The 17171-nt window shown below is 37.3% G+C and overlaps 2 protein-coding genes across 3 annotated transcripts in view; one reads left to right on the top strand and one right to left on the bottom strand.

Moving 5' to 3' along the window:
- gpc6b (glypican 6b) overlaps positions 1-3001 on the top strand; it is an 83138-nt gene extending 80137 nt beyond the window's left edge. For both annotated transcript variants that reach the window (XM_051404994.1, XM_051404993.1), the window contains one exon: positions 362-3001. In XM_051404994.1, the coding sequence (XP_051260954.1) occupies positions 362-567 (206 nt within the window). In that variant the 3' untranslated portion in view covers positions 568-3001. The remainder of the gene's footprint in view (positions 1-361) is intronic.
- On the bottom strand, positions 2666-7717 carry dct (dopachrome tautomerase). The gene is made up of 8 exons (XM_051404995.1): positions 7046-7717; positions 6554-6853; positions 5898-5998; positions 4995-5161; positions 4674-4853; positions 4434-4569; positions 4144-4345; positions 2666-3503 (listed from the first exon to the last, which is right to left on the bottom strand). Exons 1-8 carry the CDS (start codon positions 7332-7334, stop codon positions 3328-3330), a joined length of 1551 nt encoding a protein of 516 aa, XP_051260955.1. The 5' UTR covers positions 7335-7717; the 3' UTR covers positions 2666-3327.
- Between the last annotated feature and the right edge of the window lie 9454 nt (positions 7718-17171).

Raw genomic sequence — 17171 nt, 5'->3', positions numbered from 1 at the left:
TCTCCACCAACTGTCTGGCTGAATGCTCCACCATCTAGTAGTATACTGTATGTCTATCTGAGCTGAGTTTTGTAAAACCAAAACAATAAGCTAAAAGACACTAAAGCACTCCATAGAGCTGAAAGGAACAGAAGACGAGGTGATAATTCTCTGTGTGTTCATCATATGAGCAACACTTACACGTAGCTATTTGATCCATTATTAATATAAACATTTTTTAATTATAGCTACAGCTCACAGCTGTAACTTTAATGTGTAAGCGTTGCATATTGGTGCTTTAAAGCAACAGTTTAGGATTCATTGTTGACTAATGTTTTCAGTGATGTGCTCAGCTTGACTTGTGTTTGTTATGGTGTTGCAGGCGATGAAGGCAGTGGCTCAGGCAGTGGCAGCGGGTGCACAGAGGTCTGCCCTACAGAAATGGACGGTGGTGCCACTGAAGCCCCAGTGGTGGAAGCCGACCGCAGTGGGCCTGTGGATAACTCTGCCTCGCTCCCTGCACCCTCTGTAGCCCTGCCAACCATGCTGGCCCTCTCAGCCCTGGCACTCCACCGACAATGGAGATAATGCTGGAGGAACTGGCTAAACATGGACAGCAGGGTTTTTTTTTTCCTTTTTTGCAGTTTTTGTATTCAGGCAGATTGGAGCTACAGTCAAGCAGACAGTATTCAGGCTGCCAGCCTCAAGGCTAGAAGAGTCTGCTCTGAAAAAGAGAGCAGTCATGCATCGTGATTTCCCACTTTCCCAAAGATCGTGCAGTGCCATCCTTAGACTTGATATTTTATGGCATCACTTCACCATCTAACACTGATGCCGACCCAACAAACTCTGCTTCAGAGATTTCTTGCACATATGGCAGGTATTAATGTAGGTCTCCATGTGGAAAAATATAACACGCACTTTGATTGTTTTGATTTTTTAATGCAAAAATCTGTTGGTGTGTTGAAAAACATTGAGAATGTGGTTATTTGATGCACCTAAAAGAGGCACGATAAGTTTAATATATGTTTAACACTATATTTTGAAACAAGTACAAAGCATATTGAACTAAATGATCTAAATTCAGGAACATGAGGTTTCTGCCTAAAATTTTAAGTGAATCCTTGTTCCACTGTCATTAAATCATGTGCCAATTATTGATTTTTGATTAATCAAAGTTGTTATAAATCCATACTGGTTTGAGATCAAATACAGGCACATGTTTCTTATGTTTCTCAATAATTTCAACCATTAAGTTTGGCAAGAGTGTAGGTTAAGTATATCATGGGTTGGTCCTGGATCTGCTCTGCTCTTAGTTATCCACTGAAACTGTTCAACAGCCACCTTGTGCTAAAACCAACATTTTGTTAAAAGGGATAAGACTGACATTTTTATGTACTCATTTGCCTTGCAACAAATGTATTATCTGCTAAATATTCTCATATCATGCTGGTTTCTCAGGCTTGGCTTCTGGAGTAGAAACCCTGGACAGAATTCATATGGAGTCACTATTGACACACAGAGAAGGTGCCACAAATATACAGTAATGCTATGCATTAACATAGTGATGCTGGTTCTGTAGTGTTGTGGGGTGCATGTCCTAGTGTGTAGTTAATTAATTCATGTCCGAGAGGGCTAAACAAATTGGAATCCTTGCTAATATATGATTGCTCAGTAGTGTGTTTCCATCTAACCACTTTATAGCATCAATGACCTGCATACAAATCCATACACAGCCAAATAGAGATACGCAAATCAACTATTTATAGAAGATATTTGAATGGTTCTGCTAACATGGAGCCTTATAAAGACAAAGGGACACACTAATGAAACTAATGTTCTGTTTATGTATAAACGGACATGCACATCTCAGTAGGAAGCACCCATTCAATACAGAATCACCATCACCAGTCTTGTGCTGCTGTACTCTTGCTGTAATTTACAGTATTTTGGGGGCTATAAAGTGTTTCCACAAATATTCAACATTTTTAGAAGCTCCAGCAGTTCTGGATTTGCATATACAGGAACAACGCGAAGGCATATGTGATTGAATAGCCAAAGCTTATCCTGTAACTGCTTTCACAGTTTGGATAAAATAGTTGTAAAATAGTCGTCAAAATGTGCATTGCATTTGAAAAAGCTACAAAACTGAAATACTGACAGGTAAAAAGTTTAAATGTTGCTATTTTTTAAATTTCATTACCATAGTTATGTAAAAGGTGAGAAAATTATTAAGAGAAGAAGTAGCAAACTGCACACAGTGGTTACTGGAAATGCAAAGAAAGGGTCCCTAAATTTATCTGTAAAGCTTGAATGGTTATGTCTGCAGCACAGACAGGCTTGAAGCCAACCACAGTCACCTGTGAAATGAGAATCTGTGGAGACTGGACAGGGCTGAATGCTTCAGTGAAGCTCCTCAGTAGAGCGTACTTACAGAGAATGTGAGAGGCCTGGCACTGCTGAGGGGGGCGGACAAAACCAGCCTGTATGTACGTCCACTGTTCTCTGAGAGCCGGTCAGCTCCATAACCACCAGGCCAGCTAAGCTTACATATCCAAGGAATTAACCAGTGTTATGCCCTTAGCAGTATATCAATGAATATTTGTTGAGCTTTTCATTATTACATTTACATCAGCGTTTACATACACATTGCAAGAACAAAAATATATAAAACATGTCAAATGTGTCAATTAAAAGGATTCTTTATTATGAACATTGATCTTACAGGATGCCCTTTTTATGTTTTGTAACATTTAACTTTTAATGGTAATATTTTTGCAATAAAATATTGAAAATGGATGTGTGGTCAGACAAATTATCTGAAAAATAGAATTAGCTGGAAACACTATAAAGTCAACATTTTTTACAATCAATGCATTGCTGTATGAAGTAAAATTTGAATCTAGGAGAGGTGAAGAACTAGTAGAGTGAATATGCCTTATTGTTTTTCAGTGCAATTAAGATGATTGCATTTGTGTTTTGTTACGGTTCTTGAGAATAAATATTTATTAAAACATTCCAATAGATTTGTATTTGTGGTGACTCTTAGAAATTATAAAATATGTATAATAATGAGTGGGGTCAAACAAAGGAGAATGTTACTAAACCAGTTAAAGTATATATTCATTTTGACTGGTCTCACTTGAAATGTTGTATTAAGTTACAATTAATATTTTCCAAAGGATACTATAGGATTCTCAATCATTCTTGTCTTCTATGACTTTAGATTTAAGTGAAAAGTAAAAGTCTAGTTAGCTTAGAGGATTAATATTTTTCTCTTGCTTCACAGTAGGGCCCCAGATTGGCTCTCTTAGGTATATATTAGTGCATTCAGAACAACAGGTGAAGCTACGCTTCCTCCGTGTACTTTCTATTTGTGAAGTCTGCTTTTATCAGAGGTTCAAAGCCTCTGTTTCTCCGCTGACGCAGGTAGAGCACAAAGATAAGGAGAACCACCAGGAGACCAATGAAGACTCCCCCCAGAGTGGATCCCAGCACAAACACAGCCGGACCTCCATCTGCGTCTGTAAAGATGAAGTAAAGGCAGAGATATTCATAAAAAACCTACGCACATTAATTACATACATTAGTAATTATGTTAAAATAAGATGTTTAAAATGTCTGCTCCGATATAACAAAGAGGGATTTGACGAGGCTGTGAATCAACATCAGTGACTCAATGTTATTCAGCGATTAAATTATACTAATTCGAAACTAACTCTCTTACTGTGCCAATTTCAAAACACTGAACTTGCCGACAATATAGGACTGTACCTCTAGCAAGCATATATTCTAAAAAAAAAAATAGACTTCATCAGTGCCAGACTCAACTTCAAAAACAAACGAACTAGTTCACTATTTTCCTATTATTAGTAAATTAAACTAAGGAGATATAACATGTTAATCAGTCAACTTTAGAGGTGCTAGTAGGTTGTTTATGTTACCTTTGGACAGACCCAGGCTAGCAGTTTCACAGCTGTTTCCAGTCTTCATGCTAAGCTAAGCTAACCGGCTGCTGGCTGTAGCCTCATATTTAATGTACAGATATGAGAGTGGATTTGATCTTCTCATCCAACTCTCAGCAAGAAACAGCAAATAAGAATATTTATCAAAATGTCAAACTAATTCTTTGAACAGAACACATTCTCTTTAACACTTGCTCACCATCCAGGGCAGCAGCATAGGAATATCCCAGCTGCTCAGATGCAACATATATCTCCTCGTTAGTGATCGGAGGGAAAAAGGGAACCATGTTGTAGTCTCTGTTGTGACCAATGGGGGCCATCTCATCTGGGTAGGTGGCGTTGGATGGAGAAAATCTTTTCATCCACTCGTCAAAAATGGCATCAGTGAAAGTGTGGAGCACCTGCAAGACAAACAACCAGAAACACAACGGTGATTTTAATGACAACAACAATGTTGTTTCAGAGTAAACCATGAAATCAGATTCTGACCAGAAAGATGGGGTCGTTGGCTGCCGCATGAGACAAAGAGCTGGTTCCATTGAGCATGGAGTGGACGAGGTTGTGGAGGTTATTGACTGATTCATCAAGTTCTCCATCTGGCTTTTCATACCCTTCAAGAGCATTTCTGTTTAAAAGCACAAAGTATGTTAAACAGTAATTTGGCAAACTGGCATGTAGACAATTGCTGTCAGAGTGAAATAACAGGTATACTTAAAATTATAATTGTACCTAAAACTGAAGGAGGAGTTGGTGAAGTATGGAGGGCTGTCAAAGTCTCTGATCCCAAGGCAGCTTCTGACGTCATTCATGGTGGGCAGAGACCTGTTACCTCTCTCCATTATCCCTCTCTGAATGGAGCCCTCATTAGTGCCGTTACAAAGAGTCACCAAGCGATTGTAGTCATCCAGACTGGAGGAGAAAACAATTTAAACATTGAAATGTTTTCTAGCATTCAAAACGCATATTAATTTGTCACACAGTGTTTATTTCATCACAATCCAACCAATAATTATTGAGTCTTTTTCCTTTGCATGAAAAGTTTGTGCTGACCTGTTACATACCACCCCCCATCTGGAGAATCTGGACTGGTTACTGATGAGGGATGGGTTGTCTGGGTTTCGGCCTCCCAGCAGGGAGTCGGTACACACATCACACTCACTCTGCCCTGTGGCAAAGTTCCAGTAAGGGATCCCAAAGTTCTCATTGCCAGTCAATCTCTGCAGGGAACAGACCGATTTTATTGATACTAGTTTACATTAGTATTACAAATGTTAATTTTGGGCTTTTGACATGCAATATACAAGTGCTGTTTGCTATGCTGTAACTGTGACTTCCTTAGTCTAGGATCTACAGTATATATCCTTTATTTCTCTTCCCTGACCCTGTCCTGTCTCTGTCTTCTATTTTTCTAAAACATTTTACCAATTCTCTGTGTGTTAAAAATTCATTCAAGAGTTATAAATATTATATTATAACTTTTTTGTTCTTGAAGGACAGAGTGTGACACTGAAAAACTCTTGAGTGTGATACAAATAAAATGTCTTTTAGGTAGGTTATCTGCTCCTTTGGACAGAGTGATTGACTCCAGCAATATGATATCAGAGTATCCGGTATTTGTTTGTGCCTTTAACAATGTATTCACCAAACTGTCAATGACTAATATACTGGATGGATAAATTGTGAAAAAAAAATAAGAAAGAATTGTTGAAGGATTTTCTGTAGCTGTGACCTAAATAACTTCCAGATACGGATTTACAAAAAAAATTTAATAAACAAAAAGCCCAAGTTTAAAGGTTTAAATTACTAAGAAAAAAGCTAATATTATATATAAGTTGATAACATAATTAAAAGCTGACACACTTACATATTCACAGCCGTCTGGTTTCATTATAAATTACTGATCCCATCCACAAGTACAGTTTTAATAACATATTTTCAGAACATTACACATACCTGTAGCTCTCTTTCCAAGCTGAGGAGGTGATACCTGTGCCAGGTAATGAATGCTGGTCCTTTGTGTGAGAAATCAATGGCTTTGAATGGACGACCGGGACCTACAGGGAGACAAAGGGTTTGATGAGCTCGTCATGTGATCGACAAGGCACTAATGTGTACATCACACACTATTGTATGTCAAATAAATATTAATATATGTACCAGTAAACAAATTACTTTTGATTTCTTTTGTAAAAATTAAGTCACAGTCTAAATCATATATTTTTATAATTTAGGGACTAACACTAGCCGATAAATAAATAAATCAATGTGGTAAATGTTTTCTGATGATGTTCAAGGAATGATTACTTCCATAATGTTGAACACAGTAAAAGAGAACACAACTAAGAATTTAAAAAAAATCTATTGAATCTATTAATTATAATGATTTAATAATTTAATAATTATGAATCTGATTATACCTCAAATGTATGTTGTTGAAGAAATTATAGATTATATTAACTCAGATTATTTTAAAACAGAACAATCTTAAAACATAGACCTTCGATGATGCTCCAATTAATATATTCTATATTATATTATATTCCTTATATTTTTTTGAACTAACCAGTTTTAATAGTTTTATATCAAGAAATGTGACCATGCTCATTTACCAAGAAGTGTGTCTCGGACAGAGTAATAATGTTGCCAGACAAAGAAGTCGTAGATTGAGATGTTGGCAATCTGGGGCTCAGTTCCATTCGGTCCCAGGAGCCCCAGCCAGTGCTGTGTAGCAATGACATAGTCTGGGTGGGTGGTGGTCTTCGCCAGTTCCAGAACATCAAGGAACTCCTGGAGCTCTTCAGGGGTCAGGGAGTGGATGTTCTTCCGTACCACAGGAGCTTTCCTCTGGTCACAGTTTGGTCCGGTCCAGCCAAATTTACACTGACCACAGTCATGCCCTGCAAAGTTACCTGCAGCACAGACAGCAAACTAAATGTCAGTGCTGTGCAATAAAATAACATAAATAAAACAAGGTAACATAGTATAACAGAATACTATCCCACATAAAAATAAATAAGTAAAGAAACAGATAGAAAATAAAATGATGCTATAGCTGAATGTACTTGTTCACCAAAGCAGTATCCTAATATAACATGACTCACCAGTACATCTGCAAGTCTGATTGAAGAATTTGGTCGGCCACCTTTCTCTGTCATCAACATTTCTCAGTCTGTACGGTCCTCCCCAGGGTTTGTTGTCAACTCGAATAGCCAAGCAGCTTCCTCTCCCCGACAGAGAGCCACACACATTGGCAGGATCTGAGCCCAGAGCAGGGCAGCACTGCTTGGACAGGATCCCCTCCACTGTGCAGCACACTCGGGGAAACTGAGCCTCTGCAAGCTCAGGCGAGAGGAATAAACAAAGAAGGGCAAGACCCAGTGCATTCATCATATTTCACCTGTTTGTTTCCTCCAGTCAGTGGTGACAAATCAGTTTGTACATCAACTTTCAGCAGTAATACGGTCAATTAGTTCCCCCAGAAGAGTGTGGAATCTCAGTCTGCTACGGTCCCCAGTTGTGTATCTTTAAATTAGATTCACTGATAGTTTTAACATCGGTGGAAACAACACTTAAAGCCAAATCATGTTGTGTTCCAGTTGGTTACATGCACATTAAGAAAGCCTCTGATTTCTGTTCTTGCTTTTGTAGAGAGGAGGAGGATTAAGCCAACAGTCTTGTGATGATCACCTGAGAGCAGAGCAGTGAGCTGGACTAAGATCTGAATGAATACCAAGGAACTGCCTGAAGGGACTATTAAGTGCTAAATAGCCACTTTGTACCAAAGTGATGATTTATTATATAGAGTTAATTAGAAAAAAACAGGCAAGTACATGAAACTTGCCTCAAGCAGAACTTACTGTACAGCCACATGTACAGTAAGTTTTGTAACATTTGGTCACATACAAAATGAATTATATATTTATGTGTGAACAAATACCATTTACAGGATAATTCTGATAACAAATTTGAAATAGAAGCAAATTAATTGGTTTGTTGAGTCATTCCCAGCTAAAATAATTGAGTGAAAAACAAAAAACAGTTTTGTGAGACAGCGCCAGCCAGGATTTGTTGTGTAAATCTTTATGGGGTCTAAGCACTTTAATCCAGCTCGAATATACAGTTTCCAGAGTTTTTTGGAGCTTGTTATTGTAGTGTGTGAATGGTCAGTTTTCTGTCTTACTGATCAAACGTTTCACTCCAAGTCTCAGCTGACTGCTTTCGCTGTGCATGTGAGCTGAGAAAAAAGCAAATGTAGGATCTGTAGGATTTTATATTTTAGTTTAAAAGAAGATGATGTTTTAATCCATATTGGTATATACAGTGGTCAAAATTAAAGTAAAGTAAAGTTTAAGGGCACTTTTCCATTTGATGCTACATAATAAAAATAAAAATACAATATAATATTCATGTATGTTTTCATTATTTTATAATCACCCTAATATAGAAACTGATGTTTTATCTATACTTTAGAATGAGATGTTTTTACGGGTCACCTTCCATGGAGTCCACCATATTGAATCGCCATGTTTCTACAGTAGCCCAGAACGGACAAACCAAACACTTGAGTTTTTTTTGCGAATGTCACAGCCACCTTAGTTTCATCTACACACTTCACAGTCTGTTCTCATTCCCAGGTCGTCAAATACAAGCGCAAGCGGGCTTCAGTTAATTGCAATCTTTTTTTTTTCCTTTATTGATAGTGACAGGTGAAGATAGACAGGAACAGGGGGCAGAGAGAGAGGGGGGATGACACGCAGCAAAGGTCAGATTCGAACACGGGCCACTGCAGCAACTCCGTACGTGGATCTCTAGCTCTGCCGACTGAGCTAACCGAGCGCTCGTTACTTGCAATCTTTAACTTCACCAATAGATGCCACTAAATCCTACACACTGGTCCTTTAAACCACTGGTTCCAACATTTTTGACTTGTGACCCAAAAGTAGTGCCTAGTCATGGCCCATGGTCAAGGATCAAAGATGTAAATGTATCCAATTCTTACAAAAAAACCAAAAAGAAATACCCAATTTATCATCCCACAACCCCTCAGATGTATCGTGTGATCCTTTGGAGGGGACCCAACTCCTAAGTTTGGAACCACTGGACAATGTTCCTAACTATATATAAGTTGGCACGATGCTACTTTTACAATCCAGTACAAATCTAACCATAACATAACCCTAATTCTTTGGCCATTTTTTTCATCCATTTTATCAAAGACATTTTCAGCATTTTTTTTTTTAGCATTAATGTTTGTGTTATGTGTTAACACAAAGACGCATTTATGCAGGCGTTTTCTTTTCTTCTTCTTTTTCCCCCACCCATTTACCACGAAGAACAATTCTGAGTATTCATAGATCAGTAGTGCCAGTTCTCAGTACTGGTGAGTAGTGACTTATTTCACTGTTTAATGGAATAAAAAAAACAAAAACAAGTCAAAAAGCTCAAAGTTTGGTTTCCTTGAAAGAGTGTGAACCACAAAAATGGCCAAAAGGCAGGTTATTGCTGATAATAGGGCACTCAAAAGAGGTCTTCAAATACAAAAGCACTATACAAATAAAGTCTTATTATTATTATTATTATTATTATTATTGTTGTTGTTATTATTATTATTATTATTATTATTATTATTATTATTAGAATGATGGATAATGCTGAAGATATATGACTGAATTTCATGTGACCAAGCTGAGATTTTCACATTTTGTTGTACAACATAAAATATGTCAGTAAATACCCAATTCTTCTTAAAAAAGTTAGTAACAAGTGGCTAAATGAGACTACATAGGTTGTTGGGGACATTAAATGTCATCATGACAAAAACTTAAAGCTCATATGACATTGGAGAAATCAATGATATTTTAAAGGACAAGTGTGTAGGATTTAGTGGCATCAAAAAGTGTAGTGGCAGATTGCAATTCCCTTGCGACACCCTCACCTTCCAAGCCCAAAGGAGAAACTACAGTGGCTGTGAAACTTGCAGGAAATACAATTGGCCATATGTAGAGCCAGTGTTTGGGGGCGGCTGTGGCTCAGAGGTAGAGGGGGTCGATCCCCCAGTATCCTTGATACTGAACCCCAAATTGCTCCCGATGTGTCATAAATTAGTTAGTTTCTGTTCAATGGGCTTCGCCATCACTGTGTGAATGTGTTTGAAAGGGCAACATGGCAGCCTTTGTGGAAGACACCCTGTTATGTCTTTAGATATAAAATGCTCATTCTAAGGTAACAAAAACACGTTTCTTATTTTCAAGTGATTATAGATTAATGAAAACATACCTACATACTTTATTGCTTAAAAACACAAAAAAAGGAAGAAACTCTTCTTTCTTTCTCATTACATTTGTATTTGTTTGTATAAGTTATCCCTCACTGCCCAGACATCCACACTACCACAAGGCTTTACTTATAACTTAAAGCCAGATAATCACCTGCTTTGTGCTTTCGTCAGAAGTCATTACAGATGGAGTCATGGGAGGATCATATCATATGGACATGATTTGTGTCTCACTGCCCTCTAGAATTTCTTTCAAACAGCCTTTGTTTCAGAAGCAGGGGTGCTACATTTCTTGAAGAAGCTTTATAATGACACAAACTCCTGTGACACTCCTGATGCATTTCAGTGGTCTGGCATGTGACTGCTGACAGTAAACACATGCGGATTTTAGAGTTAAGGGGAGTCTTTGTTCCACCATCACAAGAAAGTTACAGTTTTTCGCAAAGTTATGTACTTATTGTCATTATTATGAAAACTATAAACTGATGAGCGGTAAGCATTTAATGGCAGGATTAAGAGAAAATTATAAAATAATATTCCAATCCCATAATTTCTGGTCTTGATGAAGTACCCCAACCATATACAAGAAGTGAGTTTTCTTGCTTACATCTTATATAGTTGATTATTGTAAAAGTTTCTAGTCTCAATATTGGTGCCATTTCACATATTCAGTTGACCTTTGTTATAATACGAAATCCTGGGGTCAGAATCTAAACAGAAATATAAAAATATTGCATAAAATATTTATGCAGTATGCAGTATGCAGTCAATATAGTTTATACTATTCAGATGAATCAGATTCACTTTTTTGGGTCATTACATTACTGAAGAAGTTATTTTGAAGTTTAACATCAATGTCCAAGCCTGGAATGCCTTTTAAGTGGTAAAGTATCAGAGAAACATGAGTCAGACATAAACACAGACCCACAAGAAAACTCGTGTGTGACCACTGAGTCTTTTACACAACAGGTCCTGTGAGGTTCACTGCACTCAACAGGATTAGTGAGCAGAATTCCTGGAGCGAGTCAAATGGAATGTCTCTATAGAAATTATTTCACATTTATTTCAGTGAACAAGTCTGCGAGCGTGGAAGTGAGAGGAAATTGAATGATCAGGCCTAAGATGTTTGTGATTCTAATGAATTTACTTTACTTGATTGTTGTTCATCACAGTCATGGGTCGTCATGTGAAGGAAAAATGTATGTTTTGCAGGCAAAAGTCAGAATCCATTTCAACGCAGTACACAAACTTAAATCAAATTAACAGTAAGATTAAATCAAATGTTATCAAATCAAAAAACATACCGACTTAAAGGTTTAACAAACTTGTTTGAAAAAGTGAAAAAGAAATAAAGTAGTAAATGTGTACAGAAATGAATGAACCTTTTACACAAACTCACACAGTTGCTTATAAATACAAACATACTAAAGGCCAGAAGTCCTTAGATTTAAGATTCATTCCTTTAATTTGAACATGTTCATGCTTAAGAAGTGGATTAATAAAGTGAATTAAGTATTTGAAGCTGATTTTTTTTTGCCATGCTTGTCTGCTTTTAAAAATGCTAAAACCCCAAACAGTAAATCAACATAACCCTCTAACTTTACTAAGTAGCAACAAACATACTAATAAACACTGGATTAGTAACTTTCAAAAATATACCATCTCTAAATGTTTTAAGCTCTAAGTGTTTTTATTCAGTTGTTCTTGAGATTCTATATAATATATCTATATAGTATATATATATATATATATATATATATATATATATATATATATATATTGCAGTTCACATGAAGGATATATATTTAAAATAGTAATAATTCCAATAACACTGAATTGAATCGGTCATCTGACCATTAATAAAGCTGCAGTGTGTAAATATCAACGTAATGTTAAATTCTCTGAACAAAATATTTTTTCTTCTTCTTTCACGTATTTTGTTTCCATTATTTCAACTGGCTACTGGAAATTTCTTAGACACAACACTGACTTCTTTTAAATGTGTAAATAAACAGAATCCATTATTCCTACTGAAACACAGGGTGGTGCCAGAGAGCCGTGGAGAAACAAGCTATGTATGTATAATGGCATAAAATGTCTGTGCGGGTGAAAAATATTTTTTGTAATACTGGGGGTCTTTATAATTTAAAAAAATATCTGTCCGCTGATCAGTTTAGGAGAGTAACAGCCAACATAGTTATATGATTATCTAAGGGTATATTGTGAATTCATGTAAGAAATGTATGACACAAAACAACACAATAACACATTTTGAATTGTGTAGCCTATCACTTAGTTATTATAAAACTCATTGCATTTATTCACTGTCTTTTCATATGGAGTTCCCCTTCTCAGGTTCAACATAAGGATGTGCACAATAGTCCATAATGCATCTTTGGAGCAGGACAAATTAAAACCTTTCTGTTAATGGTCTTTCAAAGAGAATCACAAATGGAGATGATTATTCATTTGTACTTTATTATCTACTTGTTACCATGTGGATGGAGAAATGCATCAATTTTCTTGACAGCTTTGTGAATATTGCACTTAACACTGAACCCACTTTGCATTTGTTTTATAGGAATATGTGTTGGGTAAATAATAGAGGGCCTTTTAAATTTTTAATTGAGGCCACTTGAGTTACATTTACAGAGAACAGAGCTCGGTGATGTAGAAACTGGTGAAAAGCAACCGATTCAAATGTTTTTGCTTGTTTTTATTTAGTATTATTTCATTAATGGTGTTTAATGTGAGGAGCCACTCGACAGTCCCTGCTGGGCTTTTGGGTTTCTTCTCCATATTCATGTGAGGTTTTTTTGAGCATAGACCAGTATTTTTACTCTTGTGAAAATGCACATAAACTAAACTTTAAAAAAAATTGATAGTGGACAACGGGTCATATAAATGTTGGTTGTGGTTCAGTCATTTCTTGCATGGAACCTCATATATATAGAGAGATACTTTATTATAAAACAAATAAATTAGATAAGAATAAACAAAAAATACACAATATTATTCAAAATAAGTCTGAAGTTCATTAAAAGTTTAAAAGCATGGCACAGGTCATGTGATCACCTGTAAATTAGTGTCTCATTGTGACAGCTAACTAACTAATTAAATTAAATACCTTTAACCAAACAATGTTTGTAATTATTTCAATATTGAGATTAAACTCTTTGAATGCATCATCCTGGCATGACTAATTCTTAAGAACTTCTCCAAATACACATCTCTCCACACAACTGAAAATTATTATATTCTATTAGAAAACATCTAATCCACTTTCTCTAATTAATGTCCTTTACTTACATTTGCAGCACACTTTCTATGTTTATATTCCAAAACAACATTAAATCTCCCACAGTAGTCTCTTATCTCCTATGTGGTGTTTCAGTTATGTTTGTTATGTTTTTTATGTGGAAATTTCCAGTTGTGGCATTTTTTTAAGGATGAGCTTTTGTCCTTTTTGTGCACGAAGAAACCACAAATGTCAAAACAGCAAATCTTTAAAAAAGGTGCTATGCAAATAGTAACAGTAGTTGTGGTAGCTGTGGTAGTGCACCTCTCTTATATTCACAGTAATTTCCAGTGTGAAAGAAAGAGTGACACTGTTCAGACAGAGCGGGAGATGCAGTATCTGTAGACAATAGCAGGGGGGCAGTGTTGCTGTTTCTGGTGGCCCTGGTTCACTGGAATGACTGGCCCTAACAGTTTGCATTTCCTTCAGGATGCTCCAAGAAATATGCCATGAAATAGTCTAGGATTGGACATCTTTGTACTTTAACTGTCACCATTTCAAATCTCAACCATGCCAAGCAATGACTGACAGTATATACAGTGGGCTGGGTGGTATGCAGTCATATGAAATGACTAGCCTGTATAGAGTTTTAATCCTCTTTAAGACTCCTATCCATCTCCAAATTAATATCTAGGGGCCACATATCCGTCTGCACTAGTTTGTACTCTGTATAACCCACTTCTCTTGCAAACTGATCAAATTATTCTCTGGAAAATAAGATTAATAGTTATGCTGCAAAACATGCTCGAGGTCAATTATTTGGGAGATCCCAATGATATAGTCATTACACTATAATGCCAATTCAAGGACAAGCAGCATGAAGAACTGTGTTGTCGAATAATTTCCATTAAAGGTCAACATGCATTCAAATTGATGAGGATGCTATCAATTTTCATCGGTATGAAGTGCACAGTATATAGGAAACCTATAATTCTCATTACATGCATTTAAATGAGTCTGTCCTAATTACTAATCAGTCTCTTGTACCATTAGAGATGGAAATTAGAAATACAAAACAGACCCCTGGGCATCATTCACTCAGAATATATTAGTTTCTTTTCATACTAGTGTTAGCATTTAAAAAAAGGAAACCTACAACCCCTCAAAACTTTGTCAAATATTATAATATTTCGAAGGCAGGAGTCTCACTTTTTATTACATAAGCTAAAATCTCTGGAAGTATGTAGCACTAAAAAAAACTCTTGTTTGTAAATATAACAGAGTAGTGTGATATATTTTTGTTTAACTGGCTTCTAAAAAACAAAACTATACTGTTTATTTTGCTATGCCCCAATCAGAATATTGGCTAGACCCTTCAGTGATTCTTTCTTCAGTGATTCCCGCCCACCTCTCTGGCAGCTTACCGATTTACATTTGAGCATAATGCAAGCATTAGAGGAGGCACAAGGCAGCCCTGATAAGTTACAAAGTGCTCCAGGGGTAAACCTCGTAAGAGAGGGTTTGGAGTTATTTACAGCGTTCAAATCCTTCAAAAATTCATGTCTGGAGGATGAGATTGGTTTTGCAGTTGATGCTTTGCACACAAAGCAAACACAATGCATGTGGAGGGTGTTTAGCTGTAAATGACCAGATGACATTAATTCTAATTGACTGATCTCATCCCATGCTTAGGACCAGTGTGTGTGATACTGCTCAGGACACAAGGGTCCTGTCAAGGCACAATGTTATACACAAAGCAACAAAACAGAAACACTAAAAATGGCTTAAGAAATGAGGAACACAGGGGACTAAAAATGATTTTTAAATGCAATTTAATTTTCAATGAAGCAATACTTAAGTTGTGTGGCATTTTCTATTCAGAGATATGTTTTGATTGTGCAATTCTCATAATAAGAGTGCTCAAAAATTGCAAAGCCATTACAAAAGAGGTTAAAGGCAATGGAATTCCTTCTTATCAGAAATGCTCTCTGTACAGTTGTTCCATTTGAAATGCATTTAATTGCAAATAGAAAAGAAGAGAGAGAAAGCCAACAATGCAAGGGTCTGAAGCATTTTTCTCGTCTGCTTTGAGTGAGCGTATTCAAATCTAAGCGGGCAGACAATGAAGGAAAGGAATCGTGCTCTGAATAGCCTCTCTCTCTCTCTCTCTCCTTTTCATTCCCAGGCCAATTCACAGCCTTCCTCTTCTCTGCTGTTAGGGGCGGGCTTTGCACTCGCAGCTCAAACTTCCCCGCCACTGTAGAACAACACATTCACCTGATAGCACAGCAGTATCACACATGTAGCCATTATTCATCATGTCCCCTGTGAGAGACCTGTGTGGGAGTCTGGGGTCCTGTGTAAATATTGTCACTGACAATCTTCATGACATTCTTGGAGTCCGTGTTGTGCGTCCACAGAGCTGTTCAGCCACTTGTTTGACAAGGATGCCGCTCCTCAATTGCATCAGGCTTTGCCAGGCCCTTCCTCTAAAGCCATGGCCAAGCCTTGACCCAGGATCCCTCTCCCCACCCGTTCCACCGAGGGGAGGAGTATCTGGGGATCATGGGACACAAAGTGCTTGAAGCCTGTGCCTTTGTTGGGGCAAGCTGGGAGAGAACACCCCCAGCAGATATGCTGACAGTCTCATGGGAGCAAGAGAAGAAGTTGAAGCAAGAAAGTGCACCCTTCAAACTTTCCAGTGCAGTGCTAGGAATTCTATTTTTTCTCAACAAAGATTTATACATATTTATACAAGCCCAAATACTGATAGGAAGGTGCTAGAAAAAAAATCTTGGAATTGCAGAGGTAAACTATATGTAAATGCCATAAAGTAATAGACTTGTAGTGCAAATCACACCATTTTATCTTTAATTTTGCTTTCGTACCCTCCCCACTCTCCCCCCCATCCTCTTTCCTCTGGCTTAAAGGTGCATCAGAGATATGCATTTAAGCATATTCAGAACACGGGGCGTGAAATTAAATGTGTGGCAGAGTGAGAAAAATATACAGACGCTGGAGATGCCTTAAAAATAGTCATTTATGCAGATGGAGAGGAGTGAAATCATTTGCAATGGGATGACCCTCTCTCCAAGCATTTCTCCCCTCACTGTTCTTCCCTAATCTTGCACTGTATCTTCATTTTTCATTGAACTCGCCAGTTTGCTGCTAAGCAGCCTTGTAGATAAGGCAAAGTGCTAAAAGGAGACGACAGAAGGAGCTCAGTGGGCCCGTTTCTATTGCACTTTCACCCAAGGCAATGGGCAGAATTTAACGGATTCCTTCCAACATATGTTTTTGCCAGATAAGTAAACAGTGTGTGTCGGAAATGAAAAAAAAGCATTTGCAATTTAATGACATTACAGCTCCCAGCTTAGCCCGCCGTGCTGCGAGGCGAGGAGCAGAGAAAGGGGAGAGCGGAAGAATGGAACCGGGTGTCATCAATGTTTTTTTTTTCTTTTCCCTTGCAAGAAGCAGCACTGAATTCTTCTTATTCTTTTCAAACCCCTTCCCTTCTCCATCCCTTCCTGCTATTTTGTTCTCTTGCCCATAGTTTCCTCGCCTTTGTTGGAATGAAATTATCTATTATTTTATTCAGAAAACTTGCCATCCCCTGCCATTCTACCCTCTCCAACATCTGATTCTCTCAGATTTTCTGAGCTAAAAACACATCTACCCTGGCCATGGGTGCTCTCTCTCTTTCTCTCTCTCTCTC

This window comes from Dicentrarchus labrax, unplaced genomic scaffold, assembly GCF_905237075.1.
Source record: "Dicentrarchus labrax unplaced genomic scaffold, dlabrax2021, whole genome shotgun sequence".
NCBI lineage: Eukaryota > Metazoa > Chordata > Actinopteri > Moronidae > Dicentrarchus > Dicentrarchus labrax.
Note: the sequence above shows the minus strand (reverse complement) of the source record. Positions and strands in the feature narration are given on the sequence as shown.